General features: G+C 39.6%; 1 protein-coding gene across 3 annotated transcripts in view; it reads left to right on the forward strand.

Annotated features, from left to right (window-relative positions):
- ERC2 (ELKS/RAB6-interacting/CAST family member 2) overlaps positions 1-17,306 on the forward strand; it is a gene marked incomplete at both ends in the record, with an annotated part of 759,201 nt that overhangs the window by 435,146 nt on the left and 306,749 nt on the right. For all 3 annotated transcript variants that reach the window (XM_080715235.1, XM_080715236.1, XM_080715237.1), the window contains 3 exons: positions 3,393-3,530; positions 11,472-11,612; positions 13,565-13,705. In XM_080715235.1, the coding sequence (XP_080571361.1) occupies positions 3,393-3,530; positions 11,472-11,612; positions 13,565-13,705 (420 nt within the window). The remainder of the gene's footprint in view (positions 1-3,392; positions 3,531-11,471; positions 11,613-13,564; positions 13,706-17,306) is intronic.

The raw sequence follows: 17,306 nt of genomic DNA on the forward strand, positions 1-17,306 counted from the left end.
TATCATAATTTGAGAATATGAAAAAAGTTGCGTGGTAATTTACTAAAAGATACAAAATTTTATATTCCCCCCGAGTCTCCTAAAATTTAAAGAATTTAGTTTTCTTTGGAGTAACAAAGGAACATTTCCTCCTGCAATGAGACTTTTAAAAAACACACCAAAATGTCTCGTTTAAAAATCGTTTAAAGAACTATTTCAGTATTTTATTGTTGGATTGAAAATATCTTTTTATTCTGTTTATTCTGTTAAAAAAAAAACAAGTTGGCCGGGCATGGTGGCTCACACTTGTAATCCCAGCATTTGGGAGGCTGAGACCGGAGGATCGCGGATTGCGGACAGCCTCAGCTACTTAGTGAGACTCTGTTTCAAAATAAAGAATAAAAAATAGGGCAAGAGGTGTAGCTCGGAGGTCAAATGCCTCTGGGTTCCATCCCCAGACCTGCAAAAAATTATATATGTAATTTTTTACATATAATTACATATGGCACACGCTTGTAATTCTCACGCTTGGGAGGCAGAGACAGGAGGATCGCGCAGGTTCGAAGCCAACCGTGCTGGCTTAGGAGACCCTGCTTTCAAATAAAAAATATAAAAATAGGTCTGGGAGTGTAGCCTGGAGATAGAAGGGTTTCCAGGAACCACAGTACAAAAAAAAAAAAAAAAAAGGAAAGAAAGAAAGAAAGAAAGAAAGCTCAAGCAGTAAACTACAGAAATGGGCAAAAATATGAAAACCAGAGTTCCCCTCTATTCCTGTTTCTTAAAACCCTGCCCTCAGCCGGGCGTAGTGGCGCACGCTTGTAATCCCCGCGCTTGGGAGGCGGAGACAGGAGGATTACGCAGGTTCGAAGCCAGTCGCGCTGGCATAAAAGACCCTGTTTCAAAAATATAAAATAGGTCTGGGAGTGTAGCCCGGAGGTAGAAAGGCTTCCAGGAACCCAGTAACACCAAAAAAAAAAACCCCCAAACCCCCCAAACAAACAAAAACCCCTGCCCTTGTATATTAACATTTCCTGTGACTTTTCCTCCCCAAATAGATGTATATTTTTATAGATTTGTTTTTACTTATGCAAGAGACCCTTCTTCACAGTGTTCTGCACTTGTTTTTCTTTCTTAAGGATCATTCTGGTTGACCTTGTTCAACATTTCTAAAGTGGTGCATCCGTGGCTCTAGAAATGTGTGTCCCATTCCAGATCTGTCAGTCGGTCTTGCCTGCAGCCACTGCCCTTTCTGCTGGGGTCTTAGAGTTAAGATAAATAGCCATGCCACCTACCGGTCCTCAGTTCTCAGCATCCCACGTTTCTCCAGCTCTCCGACTGACCCACATGCCAACAGGACCCCTGAGCCTCGGCCTCCTAGACCGCCATTTGGGAAGACCCCTTGCTGACTCACAGAAGCTCACAGCCAGTCTCCTTTGGCTTCTATTTCCAGTACCCATAGTCCTTATAAATCAATGCCTATCCCTGTCCCAGGGCTAATGAGGTGAGAGAAGTCTCCTTTTCCTGCTCAGGGCACTGTTTCTGAGGGTGAGGAGGTGTGTTTAATGAGTATGCTCAGAAGCCTCATGTACATGTACAAAGCGTATCTGCGAGTGTGGATGTAGCCAAAGCGATCGTGTTCACTCCACAATTAGTCTTCTCAGCTGCTGGATTTTTCTAGGTAACTATCATCATCCTGCCAGGTGGCTGTCCATTTTCTTACTCAAGCTTGAATTTACCATAGTGTTGGTAACACAGGGACCCTATTTGGAAAGGAAGAAGCTTTCGCTTTCACTGGAGGTGGTGATGCCTTCCGACCTGGGCTTTCCAGGAAAGACAGTGAATTCTCCAGGTGGCAGCTGGATAGAACACTTTGCATTTTGATGAATTAGAAGGCTAACTATTTGAACTTGTAACAAGAGTTTCCAGGATGTCTGTCTATAGGCAGAAGGAGAAGAAAAGATTGATGGGAGGGATGGAAAGAGAGAAGAGAAAGAAAGGAAAGAAAGGAAATCTCTTCGTTAGCCCACATCTATGGTAGCCATGGGAAACCGCGAGCCCAGGCTCAGCAGTCTCTCTCCTTTGAGCACCGCACTGCACCGGGCTGCTGCAGCCTTGGCCTCCTCTGCCCGCATGCTGTGCCCATCCACAGGAACTGTTACACTGCCACCGGCTTCCTTTGTGTGGCCATTCTAAAGTCATGCTAAAAGAATCGACGGGTCTCAAAATTTGCTGGCGTCATGCATTGTGAAACATGCATTTGGAGTGATTCCCTGAGAAAGCTGGGTGCAGAATACAAATATTTTGAATGGACTTATCTCAGAGTTGTGCTGCTTTTTTTCCTTGTCATTTTAAAACTCTTAATATGAATAAATTGTTTGTATAGTGGGGCTTTTTAAAAATCCTTAGATAAGAAATACATGGTTTGAAAGCAGAGAATAAAAACATGAATGATAATGGACGCGATGCCCGGAAGGAGGCCTTGCGGCTGCTGCTGGGCAGGCGTTATAATCGGCCGCTGCGTGTGTTTATTTCAGGCTGCAGATACTAGATAAAAAGTGGCTGGTTGGTTGCCAGCACATGACTTAGTTGCCAAATGGAGTGTTTAGTACTTGTTACATATGACTTATATCACAAGTTCTTCCCATTAACAGTCTGCCGGTGATAACCTACTTGGCTTTTCATGTGGTTACTTTGAAATAGCCACTTGACAACGTTTGGCGTATCTCAAAGTTTAATACTGAATAAGGAGAGAGTCAATGACTACACGGCTCAGCCATCGACTGATACTGTGCTTGGTGTGGAAGGGGCACCTGGTCAATGGCTGTTCAGTGAATGAATTCATCCTGGGTACATATTTTTTTTCTGGTTCACTGTCCCCAGGTTAAGTCTATTGACCTGACACTTAAACGTCTGGATAGAAATAGATACAAATAATGGCGCTTGCATATCTAAAGGCTTGCATTTATTTTCAGAGAAGAAGATATTCTGCCTATCTAAATTGCCACTCTAATGCAAAGCTGAACTCAGTGGAAGAATAAAAGACAAAAGTCTCATCAAAATGTTCTTGAGTCTAAGTTAAAATATAACTTAATATCGATGATGTTTGTAATCTGAGGCCAATTTTTATATTTATTTTTTTGGTACCAGGGATTGAACTCAGAAGTATCCTACCTCTGAGCTACACTCCCAGTCCTATTATATTTTTTATTTTGAAACAGGGTCTAACCGAGTTGCTGAGGCTGACCTTGAACCTGAGATCTTCCTGGCTCAGTCTCCCAAGTACTGAGATTACAGGTGTGTGCTACCATGCCCGGCTCAGGTCTATTATTTTTTAAAAAATATTTTCACTTCAGGAATCTTGGCCCTGAATATGTAATAAAACATGCTTTAAATATGATGATCTTTATTTTTAGATTGAAAACTTGCAAGAACAACTTAGGGACAAAGACAAGCAGCTGACCAACCTGAAGGACAGAGTGAAGTCCCTGCAGACGGACTCCAGCAACACAGACACTGCACTGGCCACCCTGGAGGAGGCTCTGTCGGAGAAGGTGAGCTGGGGTCCCAGCAAGAGAAGCGGGCTGGGAGGAGAAGGTCCAGGTGCTTTCTCATTTGGATGCTTGGATTCACCTTTGGCCCTGCTGGGCCTCTTGCTTCCAAAGCAGCCCTCTTCCACAGACCTGCAGGAGTACCAGGGTAGACTTTTGAAATGCAAATCTGGTCGCAGCACCCTAGGCCGTCCTGAAAAATCTTTCTGTAGCTAGCTTGTCATTATTTTTAGGACCATGAAAGTTAGAATCTTTAACCTATCCCATTAGAGTACTTCTCTTCATCTGAGCTGGCCCTTTCCTTCTCTCTCTTTTATTTATGTGTTTGTTTTTTGTATATGTGGTACAGGGGATTGAACCCAGGAGGTGTTCTACCTTTGAGCTACATCCCCAGCTCTATTTTATGTTTTAATTGTGAAACAGAGTCTTGCTAAATTGCTTAAGCTGGTGGGGCTGGCCTTAAGCCTGCAATCCTCTTATCCAGCCTCCCACGTACTGGGATTAGAGGGGTGTGCCGCCACACCTGGCTAAAAGCTGGCTCTCCCCTGACCGTCACCTCTGCCTGCCTACTTTATCCCTGCCTCCCTTCCAGCTCATGCCCCTTCCTCTTCACTGTGTTCTAGGCCTGTAGGTCTTCTAGATTTTCTGGTGTAGCACATTCCCTTCTGCCTCAGACTTTTGGGACTTGCTCTCACCGCCATTAGAATGGGCTTTACTGGCTGTGGATTCAAGTCTTCTGTTTCTGAGAGGTCAGCTTCCTGAGGAGTGGGTTGTAGAGTAGTCAAGAATGAGCACTTTAGCTGGACATGGTGGCACATGCTTGTAATCCCCGCGCTTGGGAGGCTGAGACAGGAGGATCGCACAGGTTTGAAGCCAGCTTCAGCTACTTAGTGAGGCTCTCAGCAACTTAGTGAGACCCTGTTTCCAAATAAAGTATACAATAGGTAGAAAAGCCCCTGGATTCCACCCCCAGTACCACCAAAAAAAAAAAAAAAAAAAAAAAAGAATGAGGATTTTGCAAAAAATTACTTAACCTATGACTTCCTCAGTTTCTTCATTTGTAACGGGGAAAATATTGTTATTACTATATAACTCTGTGGGGCACCCGCGAGGCACTTCTATGGTGTCCTCCTGGGCACCATGCACTCTGCATTGCTCTTGTCACTGTCTTAATTCTTTGGTGTGGGTTTTGTATGATGAACGGGGTTTCTCTGCTAGAGCCCAACCTCAGCAACGCACGCTGTGCATGTGCGTGGGCTCGCCCTCTCATGGGGTCTGCTCAGTGGATACTGGGTGCTGGGTTAGTAGCTCCCTCCATGGGACAGGTGCTAATGTGGACACTAGGATAACAGAAAAGAGAATGGATAGAATTTCTGGCTCTTACAGACTTCAAATGCTAATAGGGGTGAGGGAGAAACATACAACAAACAAATAATGATATATGTAGGATTTCAGAGGGTCATAATTTCCATAAATGAAAAGAAAACAGGGAGGAGCTCAAGGACTGTTAGGTGGGGTGGCCAGGTAAGGGTCAGGAAGGTGAAGTTCACGGAGAGGCCTGGAGGAGGAAGGGTGGACTGGTGGGGAGGGCACCACTCTAGGTGGGGAGAAGGAGGACAACTCGTCTCCTAGGCACTGCGAGAAAAGAAGTTTAAAACTTGGGGAAAGTGGGGCATTCTAAGGCTTTCCTTCTCACTTACATTTAAAAGGATCTCTCTCTCTCTCTCTCTCTCTCTCTCTCTCTCTCTGGTACTAGGGATCAAACTCAGGGGCATCCCATGTCTGAACTACACCCCCAGTCCTTTAATTTTTTTTTGTTTGTTTTGAAAACAAGGTCTCACTAGATTGCTGAGAGGCTCAATAAATTGCTGAGGCTGACTTCAAACCTGTAATCTTCTTGTCTCAACCTCTCAAGTATTAGGATTACAGGTGTACACCACCACATCTGGCAATTACTTTCAATAAGTAAAAATGAATTAAAATGGAAAGAATGAATAACTGAAGAATAAAAAATAGATTAATGAAATCCATTAAGCAAATATGTCATTCTGGTGTTTGCTGACTTTTAAAAGGATTTCTAGTCTAGGTCATGGTGATAGAATTAGTTCATTAGTTCTCTGGATAACTATTGTAGGTATCATCCTTGTAGTTGAATTTCCATGTTTTATATCCTGTTCCCCAACAGGTAAAGTTCTTTAGGAATTGTGAGAAACAGCTTACTTTGGGGTATCAGTAAAGGTTTTAGGCCCATATTACTGCCATTACCTTCAAATTCAGCTTGAAACAAAAGAAATCTCAGCGTTTAAAATATGCAGAGAGCCTTATGTGTCCTCTTCCTGTCTCTCTCGTTATTTTTGATCCTGCAGTTCTTTGCAGAATTGCACACAGGTACAGGGTTTGATGTGGGGTTTTCCTTTTGGGTATATTTCAATAATAACCAACACTGTTTCCTGTATTTCCTGTAATAATAATTTATAAACTCTGGAGTAACAAGGTCAAGTAGAAGGGGATATAGGGACCGGTGTCACCTCTATTGCTAACTAACTGCGGGACATTTGCAAGTAATTCTCCCTTTCAGACCCTGAAATTTTGCTTTTGTTGAAGAGGGGATTAGGTTAAATGGCAGAGAATTTCTAAACCAGTGTATCTTGAAGAAGACTTCTCTGCAGTTCCTTCATAATTATTAGGAGGTGGCTGGTAGAAATCTCAATTGTTGGGCTCCGCCAATACCTGTGGAATCCATGTCTTGAGTAAGGCCTGGGAGTCTACACTTCAGCAAACTCTCCAGGTTTTGGTGAAGTGCCCTCCTGTGTGTGAACCACTGCTCAGCTCAGAAAAGACCAGAGCTTCATGTCTAGATAATCTTCATGGTCCCATTATAAACTTTAAGATTATAACTTTAAGATTAAATTATTAATGGTGTGGTGGTACATGCCTGTAATCTTAGTACTTAAAGGCTGGGAAAGGAGGATCATAGGTTTGAGGCCGGCCTCAGCAACTTATTGGAGCCCATAACAATTTGTTGAGACCCTATTTCAAAATAAAAATAAAAATAGGGCTGTGGGTATAGCTTGGAGTTATAATGCCCTGGGTTTCACACACATACACACTCACACTTAAATTGCAGTATTTTCAGTATTTTATTTAAAGGCATAAAACTATTTAAAATAATATGACCTCAGGGAAACAGTCTTTCGATTTTTAAGAACTTATTTTCAGAGCTCTTTTTGTTGATTTTGTTTGTAAAATTAGAATAAGGGATGTTCTTCAAAAACTGTTAAAATTACACATGCATCTTTTAGGTGATAGGATGTTAGCTCATTCCTGCCTCTTGATTTCTTTGTTAAAATTCACAGAAGTAAACATATACCATATAATTTTCCATGTTGTGGATTCTTGGCAAGATTTTATCTCCTCCATCCACTCCCAGCCCTATTAAGATTTGATTTATTCTAGTTTAAATTCCCCAAACAATTCTCAAATCCAAAACTGCTCTCTTTTTCATTTAAGTACTTCCTTTGAGGCTGTGGGGGTATCCGGAAGGAGAGCAGAGCAAGGTCTATGGGAGGCCGGCTGCCCCAGCCTGTCTTCCCTGCTGGATGGTTATGTTACATGGGGCCAGCCTCCTCTTCCCAGGAATTCTCAAGATATCATCTTCAAAACACACTTTGAATTACCTGACCCCTAAGTGTCATTCTCTTCTGAAACTACTGTGACAATGACTTATTCGGTTTTCAAATCTGCAGTCTCAGGCACATGATATCTACTGTACTATGAATGAGGAGTTGAGAACTTAGCCATCTAGATGCATCAGGCAGGGAACAAAAATGAAGGAAGTGGCTTTGGTGGGATGCAGGAGTGACTGCTAGTAACTCAGGAAACCTAGACAATCTCTGACATGTCTCTAAACATTTGAGTTCAGAATTTATGCTAGTATATTTGAAAAGCAGAGATTAAACCAGTGAGTAGGAATTGACAAATTTCATTATCATAGGATAAAGAATAGGCAATATGAGTATTTATTCCAGTGATTATTAAAACCTGTGCATATCCAAATAATCTTAATATTTAAGGAGCTTCTTAAAAGTTCTCTGAGTGCATTTGCCTAGAGATTCTGATTCAGTTGCTCTGTCTTGAAGCCCAGAAACCTGTGATTTTTAAACATGCTCAGGGATTCTGATAAAATTTTGATAAAAGTATGGAAGATCACACTTCAAGAAACACTAAATTCATTCTTTTTCACTTTAAAGATGAGACTCAATGAGGTGAAACGACTTGCCCAAAGATGAATATTTTAGGCAGCATCATTCCTCACCTGTGACCCTGGGGATATATCAGTCAGCTGTGGACACATGCTGACTGCTGAACACAGCACTCCTGAAGTCACCTACACCTGTCAAGGTTGCCTTTGAGACTTTGTGGCCTCTCCTGGACTATCCATGTGTCTTGGCAAACATTCTCATTACTATAACCCCAAACAACTAAGCATACAACTCAGAGGAAATAATATTTATCTTGAACATTTTAGAAATTCAATCCATGTCAGGCCAGGTCTGCAGAGCTCAGGACATGACAGTGGAAAGAAGAGAGAGAGAGAGAGAGAGAGGAGAGAGGGAGAGAGAGAGGGAGAGAGGGAGAGGGAGGGAGGGAGGGAGGGAGAGAAAGAGAGAGAGAGAGAGAGAGAGAGAGAGAGAGAGAGAGAGAGAGAGAGAGAGAGAGGCTCTGCTTTCACATCATGGAGTCTAGAAGCAAAAGAGAGAGGGGCATAGTGGGGGGGCTTCAAGGACATAAACCACAGTACCCAAGGCCATACCCCCAGTGACCAACATATTGTAACCAAACTCTACTTACCTAGGTTACTGCCAAATAAATCCATTACCATGGATTTCTCCAGTGATGAGATTGCAACCCCCACAACTCAATTATATCAACTCTGAACATGAATACATGAACCCTTTGGGGAACATTCTATACCCAACTATAACACTATTCAACACCAGATCAGGAGTGATGAAATAGGACTAATGTTCAAACTTTCTGATATCTGTGTCTATGAGAACATTACAATATACATTTTAATGTTTTTCACCTTAAGAATCCCACTTTTATCTACCTCTGATTGAATAGATCTTCTAGAACAAGACATGAGATGGAACAAATAAAATGAATAGTAAAATCTTATGGAGCCATAAGTATGTTTAATTATTCACTGTCTTTTAGTTTATGGATAGAATCCATTAGACACTGTTTACCGTTTTCTTTGGATTATGGTATCCTAGGGATTGTGTTCTTCCTTTTAATTTCTAGGAACTTATTCAGCTGCTGAGAATATACAAAAAATGGTGCTGTTCAGAGATTTAGGATTGAGTATGACCTGGGATGGGAATTTGACTTAGTGCAGAGTGTCCACCTGGCATGCACAAAGTCCTGAGTTCAATTCCTTAGCACCACAAAAGAAGACTGAATATGACTTAGTTTTGAAATTGACACACAGAATCTCAGAAGACAGAAATCATCATATTTATAAAGCTGGTCTTTCCAAGCCTGACTGTAACCACCTGTCAGATAAACAGTTAGAAAAGCCAGATAGCAGAGTTGGAGACCGCAGTGATAAAACACAAATAGATTAGACCTGTGCAGGGCCAAATGCATGCACAGGGACATTTGCCAATGCAAATAAGGCTATAACAAGAACACATCGTTGGAATTTCTGTAAGTGATCTGTTAATCAGCAAGATCATGGCATATTAGGGCCTTTTAACACATGTTTTTGACATCTGGCCCTGTGCAGCTGACAGTTAAAATTAGCTTTGTGATCAATGGAAGCATATTTTATAGTATTGAATCATCAATAATATTTAGAAACCTTGTAGTTCTTGCTGATATTTTTGTCATTGATGCCCGGTCAGTAGTACCATTCCTTAGGATAAATTGGCTTACTTTCCCAGTGACTCTGGTGCCGGTTAGTGTTAACACAAATGCTTGATTTCACAGCCCTTTCCTTTGATGCCAAAGTTGATCCTAATTTGAGTCCCCCATCCTCCCATATACCTCTTTTAAGTGCCTGTTTTATGCCAGACAGTTTAGAAAGAGGCTGCCTCTGAAAGGCTGGGCTGAGGGTCGAGTGGGAAAAAATGCCATGACTGGCCAAAACAAAGTTTCCAAGAGTATACAAAAAATGGTGCTGTTCAGAGATTTAGGATTGAGTATGACCTGGGCTGGGAATTTGACTAAGTGGCAGAGTGTCCACCTGGCATGCACAAAGTCCTGAGTTCAGTTCCCAGCATCACAAAAGAAAGACTGAATATGACGTAGTTTTGAGATTGACTCACATAATCTCAGAAGACAGAACCCGTCATATTTATAAAGCTCATCTTTCCAAGCCTGACTGTAACCACCTGTCAGATAAGCAGTTGGGAAAGCCAGATAGCAGAGTTGGAGACCGCAGTGATAAAACACAAAAAGATTAGACCTTGGAAACTGGAGAGTTTCCAAGCAGTGAGTCAACACAGTTCATGTGGGGCTTTAAAAATGTCCCTCTAACGGGCATGTAGTGGAAGTGACCAGACAGAGAGGGCCTGATGGCCAGGGAGCCAGCTGTTCTACAGGCAAAAGTAGCCAGGGCCCAACTCAGTGCTCTGGAGAGACTTGCCAGGCGCTCTGGTCGTTTTCCTCTTTCCTAAGTCACATAATAATCACTCATCACTGTCACAGGCAGAGTGAAAAGAGGCTGTAGCTACAACCAAGGGGAAACAAAAACGGGCAATTAGTAGAGTCACATTTTTATCTTTGCTCTCATTTTCATAACAATGTACATCATTATGGTGTTTTAGATAGTTTTTAGATAGTTTCAAAGAGTAACAATACTTTTTACCTTCAGTAGCATTAGATACATACATATATTATTGTCATTGGGATAGCAGTTGGTTCTTTCAGGTGGTCTTAAGTCACAAGTTCTGTTCAAACTAATTTTTCTCTGCATCAAACACTGGTTTAAGGTTGTCTTGTATATCTGACATTGTCTTGGACTGTGTACTTACACAAAAATGAAAGAACTGGGTGTGGTGGCACATGCCTATAATCCTAGTACTTGGGATGCGAAGACAGGAAGGTTGCAGGTTGGAGGCCAGCCTTAGCAATTTAGCAATACCTTGTTTCAACATTAAAAAATTAAAAGGGCTGGGGGTATAGCTCAGTGGTAGAAGAGTCCTAGATTCAATCCCCCATACAAAAAGGAAGAACGAGGGAAAGAAGGAAGGAAGGAACAAAGGAAGGAAGGAAGGGGGGAGGGGAATATCGCATCAAGATCTTTAGCGGGGTTGCTATAACCATCCTTTTTTTGTTTGACATGGCCATCCAAAAGGTATTCAGATAACTGTTGGATAACTGGAGACTTGTTTTAGAAATTCAACTCAAGTTTTACCCAGGTGGAATTCCTACCTTACACCCCAATTTAAAAAATAATCTTGTTTTAATATTAGCCAGGCTCCATATATTTGTAAAACATATCCACCAGATTAATATTTTCATTGCAGTGTGAAATAGAAAGGCAGACAGATCCTCATATCCTCAAATGGCCCAGGAATAGCTTTGTGGCAACACGGTCTTACGAGCATGGCTAAGTATCAGAGTGCCCTAGATACCAGGTTAGGTCTTTTCCAGATAACAACATGAGCCAAGTCCAGCCTCAAAGTCTGAACTTTATGGTCCCCAGCAACCCTGTGATGCTAAATTGTACTAAGGAGTCAAAAGCTGTATTGATTTTCTTTTTCAAATGCAGGTATGCACAGCCTCCTTCCACAAACCCAATTCTAAATTTCTTGTATCCGTTCATTCCTGTACATAGTATTTCTTCAGATGTGGTATCTTTTATGTTATTTTGTAACATATTTTGGCATGCATCTGATAGGTCCTCACCTCTTCTTTTTGATGATTGCTTCACAGGAAAGAATAATTGAGCGTTTGAAAGAACAGCGGGAGAGAGATGACCGGGAAAGATTAGAAGAGATAGAATCCTTCCGCAAGGAGAACAAGGACCTGAAAGAGAAGGTCAATGCTTTGCAAGCTGAACTCACAGAGAAAGAGGTGAGCCCAGAGAAACACAGGAGTCACACTGACAGGCCTCTAAACCTGCTCCTCGTGGTTGACAGAGACAGACAGTTGAAGGAACTATGAAAAGGCTTGGGGAACATGGTCACCTTTTTCTTATAAAGTTGTGTGAATTCAAAAGAAAATATTTCCTACAACTTTCTTCATCTGTGTTGCCCAGTGGATATCCTCTCTATTCTGCTAACTGTACAACAGTGCTGCTCCTTGAAACTTTTGTGCATTTGTGTGGCTTAGAGGATTTTATGTTTTGTTTCCAAAGTCTCATGATCTTTACTTGAGCGTCAGTGATCGCGTTCACTTCAAGTCCAGACTGTGTAGAGCAGGCTGAAAACCCTCAGACAGAGGCTGATGCTGAAACCCACAGGTGGCATCTCCTCTTCTCTAAGTTCTGCTCATCAAGGCTTCTGAAGGTGGCGATCAGGCCCATGAGGATACCGAGGATAACCTCCTTAAAGTCAGCAAATTATAGATGTTAGTCATGTCAACAAAATACCTTCATAGTGACGCCTAGATTAATAACTGGGGACTGTAGCCTAAGTCCACTAAAACTGACCTTTAAGACCGGCAATGTAAATTTTGTGAAGAGCAACACGAAACTGCAGTTAGATAACATGTCTTTACAGTGATAAAATGACTAGGTTATCAGCCCTCTTTGTTTTGTTTTGTTTTTTTTTTTTCAGTGGAAGTAATGTGAAATCAGAATGATAGATCTGGGCTTGAGATTAATGTGAGCCTCAGTTTTCAGACCTGGGAAATGAGAACATCTAAGCTGTCCCATCTTCAAACTTGTCCAGTACTCACGAAGTAGCCTTATACAAAGTATTACTAAACATCTCCCTGAGTGCCACAAATTAATCAAAAGAAAACGCATACTGTCTGATTTGGGGTGAAATCATAATATTTTTGTCACATAGTTAAATGTTGCTAACCATTTCATATTTGGTAAGGAACTATTCCCTTGTAAGCAGTAAAGTGTGTTCAGAGATATATGTAAGTATTTATTTCTTTAATTTTTGGCATTCAGACTGTAAATGGAAGCTTTTAGCTTCAGGACATGGTCAATTGATTGATGACTCGGTGTCTAAGGTGGGGAGATTCATTCTACCTGTTGAATCTAAATAACAAAAAACTGGAACATAAAGACTATTGTACTCTGAAGTTTTTGTCAACTGTTTTTTTTATTTTCTGTATTTTAGGATGTTTTAAAATTCTCTTCAAACACTTATTAATTCATTGTGATGATTGTACATGGTAGTGAGTTGAGAGTGATGCAAACACACTTGCTCACAGCACTTGGGGTGTTTCCATCCGCAGTGCACCCTGCCCCCCTCCTCCCCCCCATACATGTTAATGAGATTGGTAGCGATGTCTTCATATATGAACATAGCATTATTTTAATTGCTTCCTTCTTTTTATCCTGTGTTCTCCAGAAGATGTTTGAAAAACCAGTAGTTCTGGTTCTGGTGAAGAAATGGAATTTGATCAAATTTAATAGGATGTTTCTTTTATATTTGATTTGCCCTTTGGGGGAGCATTAAAGTTGGTATTTTCTCTCATATTTGTCTCAGAGACTGCACAGCTTGACAGCAATAAATGTACATGGAAGGTTTGGGGTGTCTGTTTTGCCATGATATGTAAAGACCACCTTGGGACTTGTATCATTAGCATGACTTTGAGATGTGAAAAGTGCATTTACTGACCACATGATTTGGTCACATTCAATTCTATTGCGATTAGATCCTGGTTGGTTCTGTAAGCCGGCCAACTTTAATTTCCTGGCCCATAGCTGACTATTGTTACCTTAGCAAGACTGTATTTACCCTTTCTGTGTAATGCACACTTTATTGCCTAGAATCAATGTATTCAAATTGAAGACATTGCTAGGAGAAATTGCAGTGTTTTACTTACTCGCATTCTTTTTCTTTCAGTCTAGTTTAATTGACCTCAAAGAACATGCATCTTCATTAGCCTCCGCAGGACTGAAAAGGGATTCCAAATTAAAATCTCTAGAAATAGCCATCGAACAAAAGAAAGAGGAATGTAGCAAATTGGAAGCACAGCTAAAAAAGGTAAGTGAAATGTAAGGGAAAAACATGTTCCTTTTAAGATGAATTTATAAAATGGGAAAGGAAAAGACATTTCTCAAAAGAAATAAACACCTAATCTTTTGCTGTCTGCTGATAAAAGATTTAATTAAACACCCTTAAGCTTATTCCTAAGAAGTCTATATCAAATCTTTCTGCAAACCTGGAAAATAAACTTGTTTCCTGTGTAAAGAAAACTTGAAAAATAAAGGAACATAGTGATACAAGTGAAAAATATCACAAAAATCAGCCATTACTCTCTGGGCAAATCTCAACTATCAAGAAAGGTAAATGAAAATGTAACAAACCAAAGAATCAAGGAGCCCCATTTTATCTTGTTAAACTATTACTACTTCCCTAAGTAGGCCAATTTTCATATTAGAACTCTGCAAAAGTTTTTCCAACAATACTGAATTTCTAGAAGTTCACCAGTCTATTCATGTCCCTAGCCTATCTATGTGGTGGCTCTTTATACTTGACCCTGGATGGCCTTACTAAGAAAGCTCTTTGTGTGTAGAAGGCTTTGGAAATGAAAGCAGGACCTTTACAGGGCGACATTCATGTGTTTCCTCTGACCTGGCCATTTTCTTGGAGTACCTTTCCACTCATGCATTGTTCCTTTGACTCTTTTCCTGTGTTGTTTGATATGTCTGCACTCATCATTCACATAAAACTCATAATGTTATGAGTTTCAGCATTTTGTTTCCCTTTGACTACTTAAAAGCTTATTCCAAAGAGGTGATAAAGACTTAAATATTCAAATAAATCATATTGAAAAATTATAATTTATAGACACTGGAATGGGGATTTATTAGATAGTTATGAAGATAAATGGCTTAGATGGTCAGGGATGTGAAAGAATCCCATGCCCTTGGAGGAATTTTTTGGGATATCTTAATTTTTTAAATAACTTAAATATGGTTATTTTGTGCTGACATTATAGGAAATTGTGGAAAATTGTCATTATAAATTTTACACTATGTAAGAAAAAAGATAAATATGCAGACCTAATGTCTTTATAACAAAATGGCAAGAAAAATCTATTGCAAAATCTACTTCACAGTCCACTCAGACATTTATCTTATTTTAAGGAATATTTAGTTCCACAGAACTCTTAAACAGTAGATAATAGAATTTAGGCGACATATTTGATGATTTTTTAAGTGGAGAATGACTTGACTATTTATGCACTGGGGAATTATATGCATTATTGACAGATAGAAAAATGTGTTCTATAATGTTGTATATACGCATGTGCCAGTCATGAAATTAATCTCTGAAAGATAATTTTTACTTAATAAAACAGTCTTGTGATATCATAAGGCAGGCTCCAAGATAATTTTGCAAAAGAGAGGAATTCATTGGTTCCTATAGTGAGTGGTCCTTTCTTATCTTAACTCAGTTATAGTGTGTGAAGTGAGGAAGAAGGAGGACCTCAAATAGACTTGGACTCTCCAACTCTGATGATCTGTCATAAAGGACAGGGCCCCCCATTTATGATTTCTGCAGACCTATTCTCTATATCCTCCTTTTAAAGTACAAGTCATTTGTGGAATTTGAATTTCTTATTAATGAAAAGGAAGAGGCTCACAGATTTATGCTTATGGTTTCTACATAAATGGCTTAGTTTAATAAATCAACATTGATGATGCAATTGTATAGTTTCTTTATGCATAGCTGTGGTTTGCCCAAGAGATCACTTATAGCACGTGATTTAGCTGAGGTTTGCTCAAGAGATCACGTATAGCACGTGATTTCCGTAGACTCTCAGGTAGACACATTTACTGGAATTCACAGACAAATTCTGTAAACATTTTAGCATTGTTCCTGACAGCATTTTAACATTTTACAGTGTCACCAGAAATAAATTGATAAAATTGGTTGTCCTACTGAAAAGAAACTATTTAATTTTTGAAAAGATAACTTATTTCTAAGTATTTACATGATCTTTGCTTATATTATCTTCTAAATGCATAGTACAGTGAGTTTAAATAAGGTAATGATGATTTACATATTTTTATGACTAACCTATAGATGCTATTTGTTGTTTTTGGCTCTCTGGTATGAACTGTATTCAGAAGTTTAAACGATTTTTTTCAGTAGTCTTTAATTCTGCTAATAAATAGCTTCATAAAACCTCAAGTTCCCATCACCTTAAAAAGAATTGAGATCTACATGAAATATTTGAAAATATAAGCTGACACTATGTGAATATACATATAAACACATCATTTACTAATGGAAAATTAAGTTCCTATAAAAGCTTAAGGAGTGTCTGGGCCTCCTTTTAAATAAAAGGGTATGTGACTTGTGAATAAAATATAGTTTTACTAAATGAAAGATGAAAATATAATATTTTTATTATGTAATAAGTACACCATGAATTTCCAGTGGAATTTTGCTCAAGGTTTGTTAATGTTCAGGTATTTTTGTCTTAAAATGGACACAGCATGATAGATGTGCTTAGTTGAACAGAACCTTGTCTGCCAATAACAGTGAAATCTAAATGGTAGTTTTATTCAGTCTTTGTCTTATGAGCAATACTTCACATTGGTAAGCTGAATTTTTACATAAACGTTTATGCAGAACATTCACACATGCGGTTACTTTTAGTCCTTCACCATACTGTGTAAATTTAAGACATCTTCAAATACTCTGTGATGAAAAATGGCTACAGGCAGAAAAGGAATCATCCTTTATGTATTCTATCCCACTTCTTATAAATGAGACACTCAAGCTGAGTGTGGTAGCACATGCCTGTAGTCTCAATATGTGGGAGGCTGAGATAGACACATCCCAAGTTTGAGGTGAGGCCAGCCTCAGCGACTTAGCGAGACCATGTTTCATAATAAAAAAACCCAAAAAGGACCAGGGTTGTAGCTCAAAGGTAAAATAATCCCAGTACTTCCTCCCCAAGAAAGAGAGTCAGCTGTTTATGTATGAGGGAATTCTTACTGATATTAGTGGAGCTCATTAGTCAATGCTAATCAAATACTACAGAACTATTAGGTATGAATATGCTTATAATTCAGTGCATTCATCAATCGTAGACACCTAGGTATTGAAAAGAACTTTGTTATTGATGTACGGATCATATAAACTTTCAAGAGTATTTGGTGTTCAAAATGTAGAAGTTGATTGACTATGTCTAGAAATCAGTTCAGAAGCAACAATAATTAAAATATTATCACTTATGCTTGTTTATAATTTTCCAGTTAATGCCATGGTTGAGGAGAGGGGTTTTTAAACCATGATAAAATCATCCTTTACTTTATTGGTATCAAAGGAACAGGAATTCAGATTCAATTCTGGTGGTACATACCTAAAGTCCCAGTACTTAAAAGGCTGAGATAAGAGGATCACAGGTTCAAGGCCAACCTCAGCAACTTACTGAGATCCTTTACAACTTAATTAGATCCTGTTTAAAAATAAAAGATAAAATAGGGCATGGGAGTATAACTCAGAGGTAGAACTCCCTGAGTTCAATCTCCAGTACTGAAAAAAAAGGGCAATGTTTCAGCTTAAAGCAAAGTAACAGTTTCTATAATATTTCATCTTAGGTTGAGGCCCAAATTATTGGCGCAGG

The sequence above is a fragment of the Muscardinus avellanarius genome (assembly GCF_963383645.1).
Source record: "Muscardinus avellanarius genome assembly, chromosome: 18".
Classification (NCBI taxonomy): domain Eukaryota; kingdom Metazoa; phylum Chordata; class Mammalia; order Rodentia; family Gliridae; genus Muscardinus; species Muscardinus avellanarius.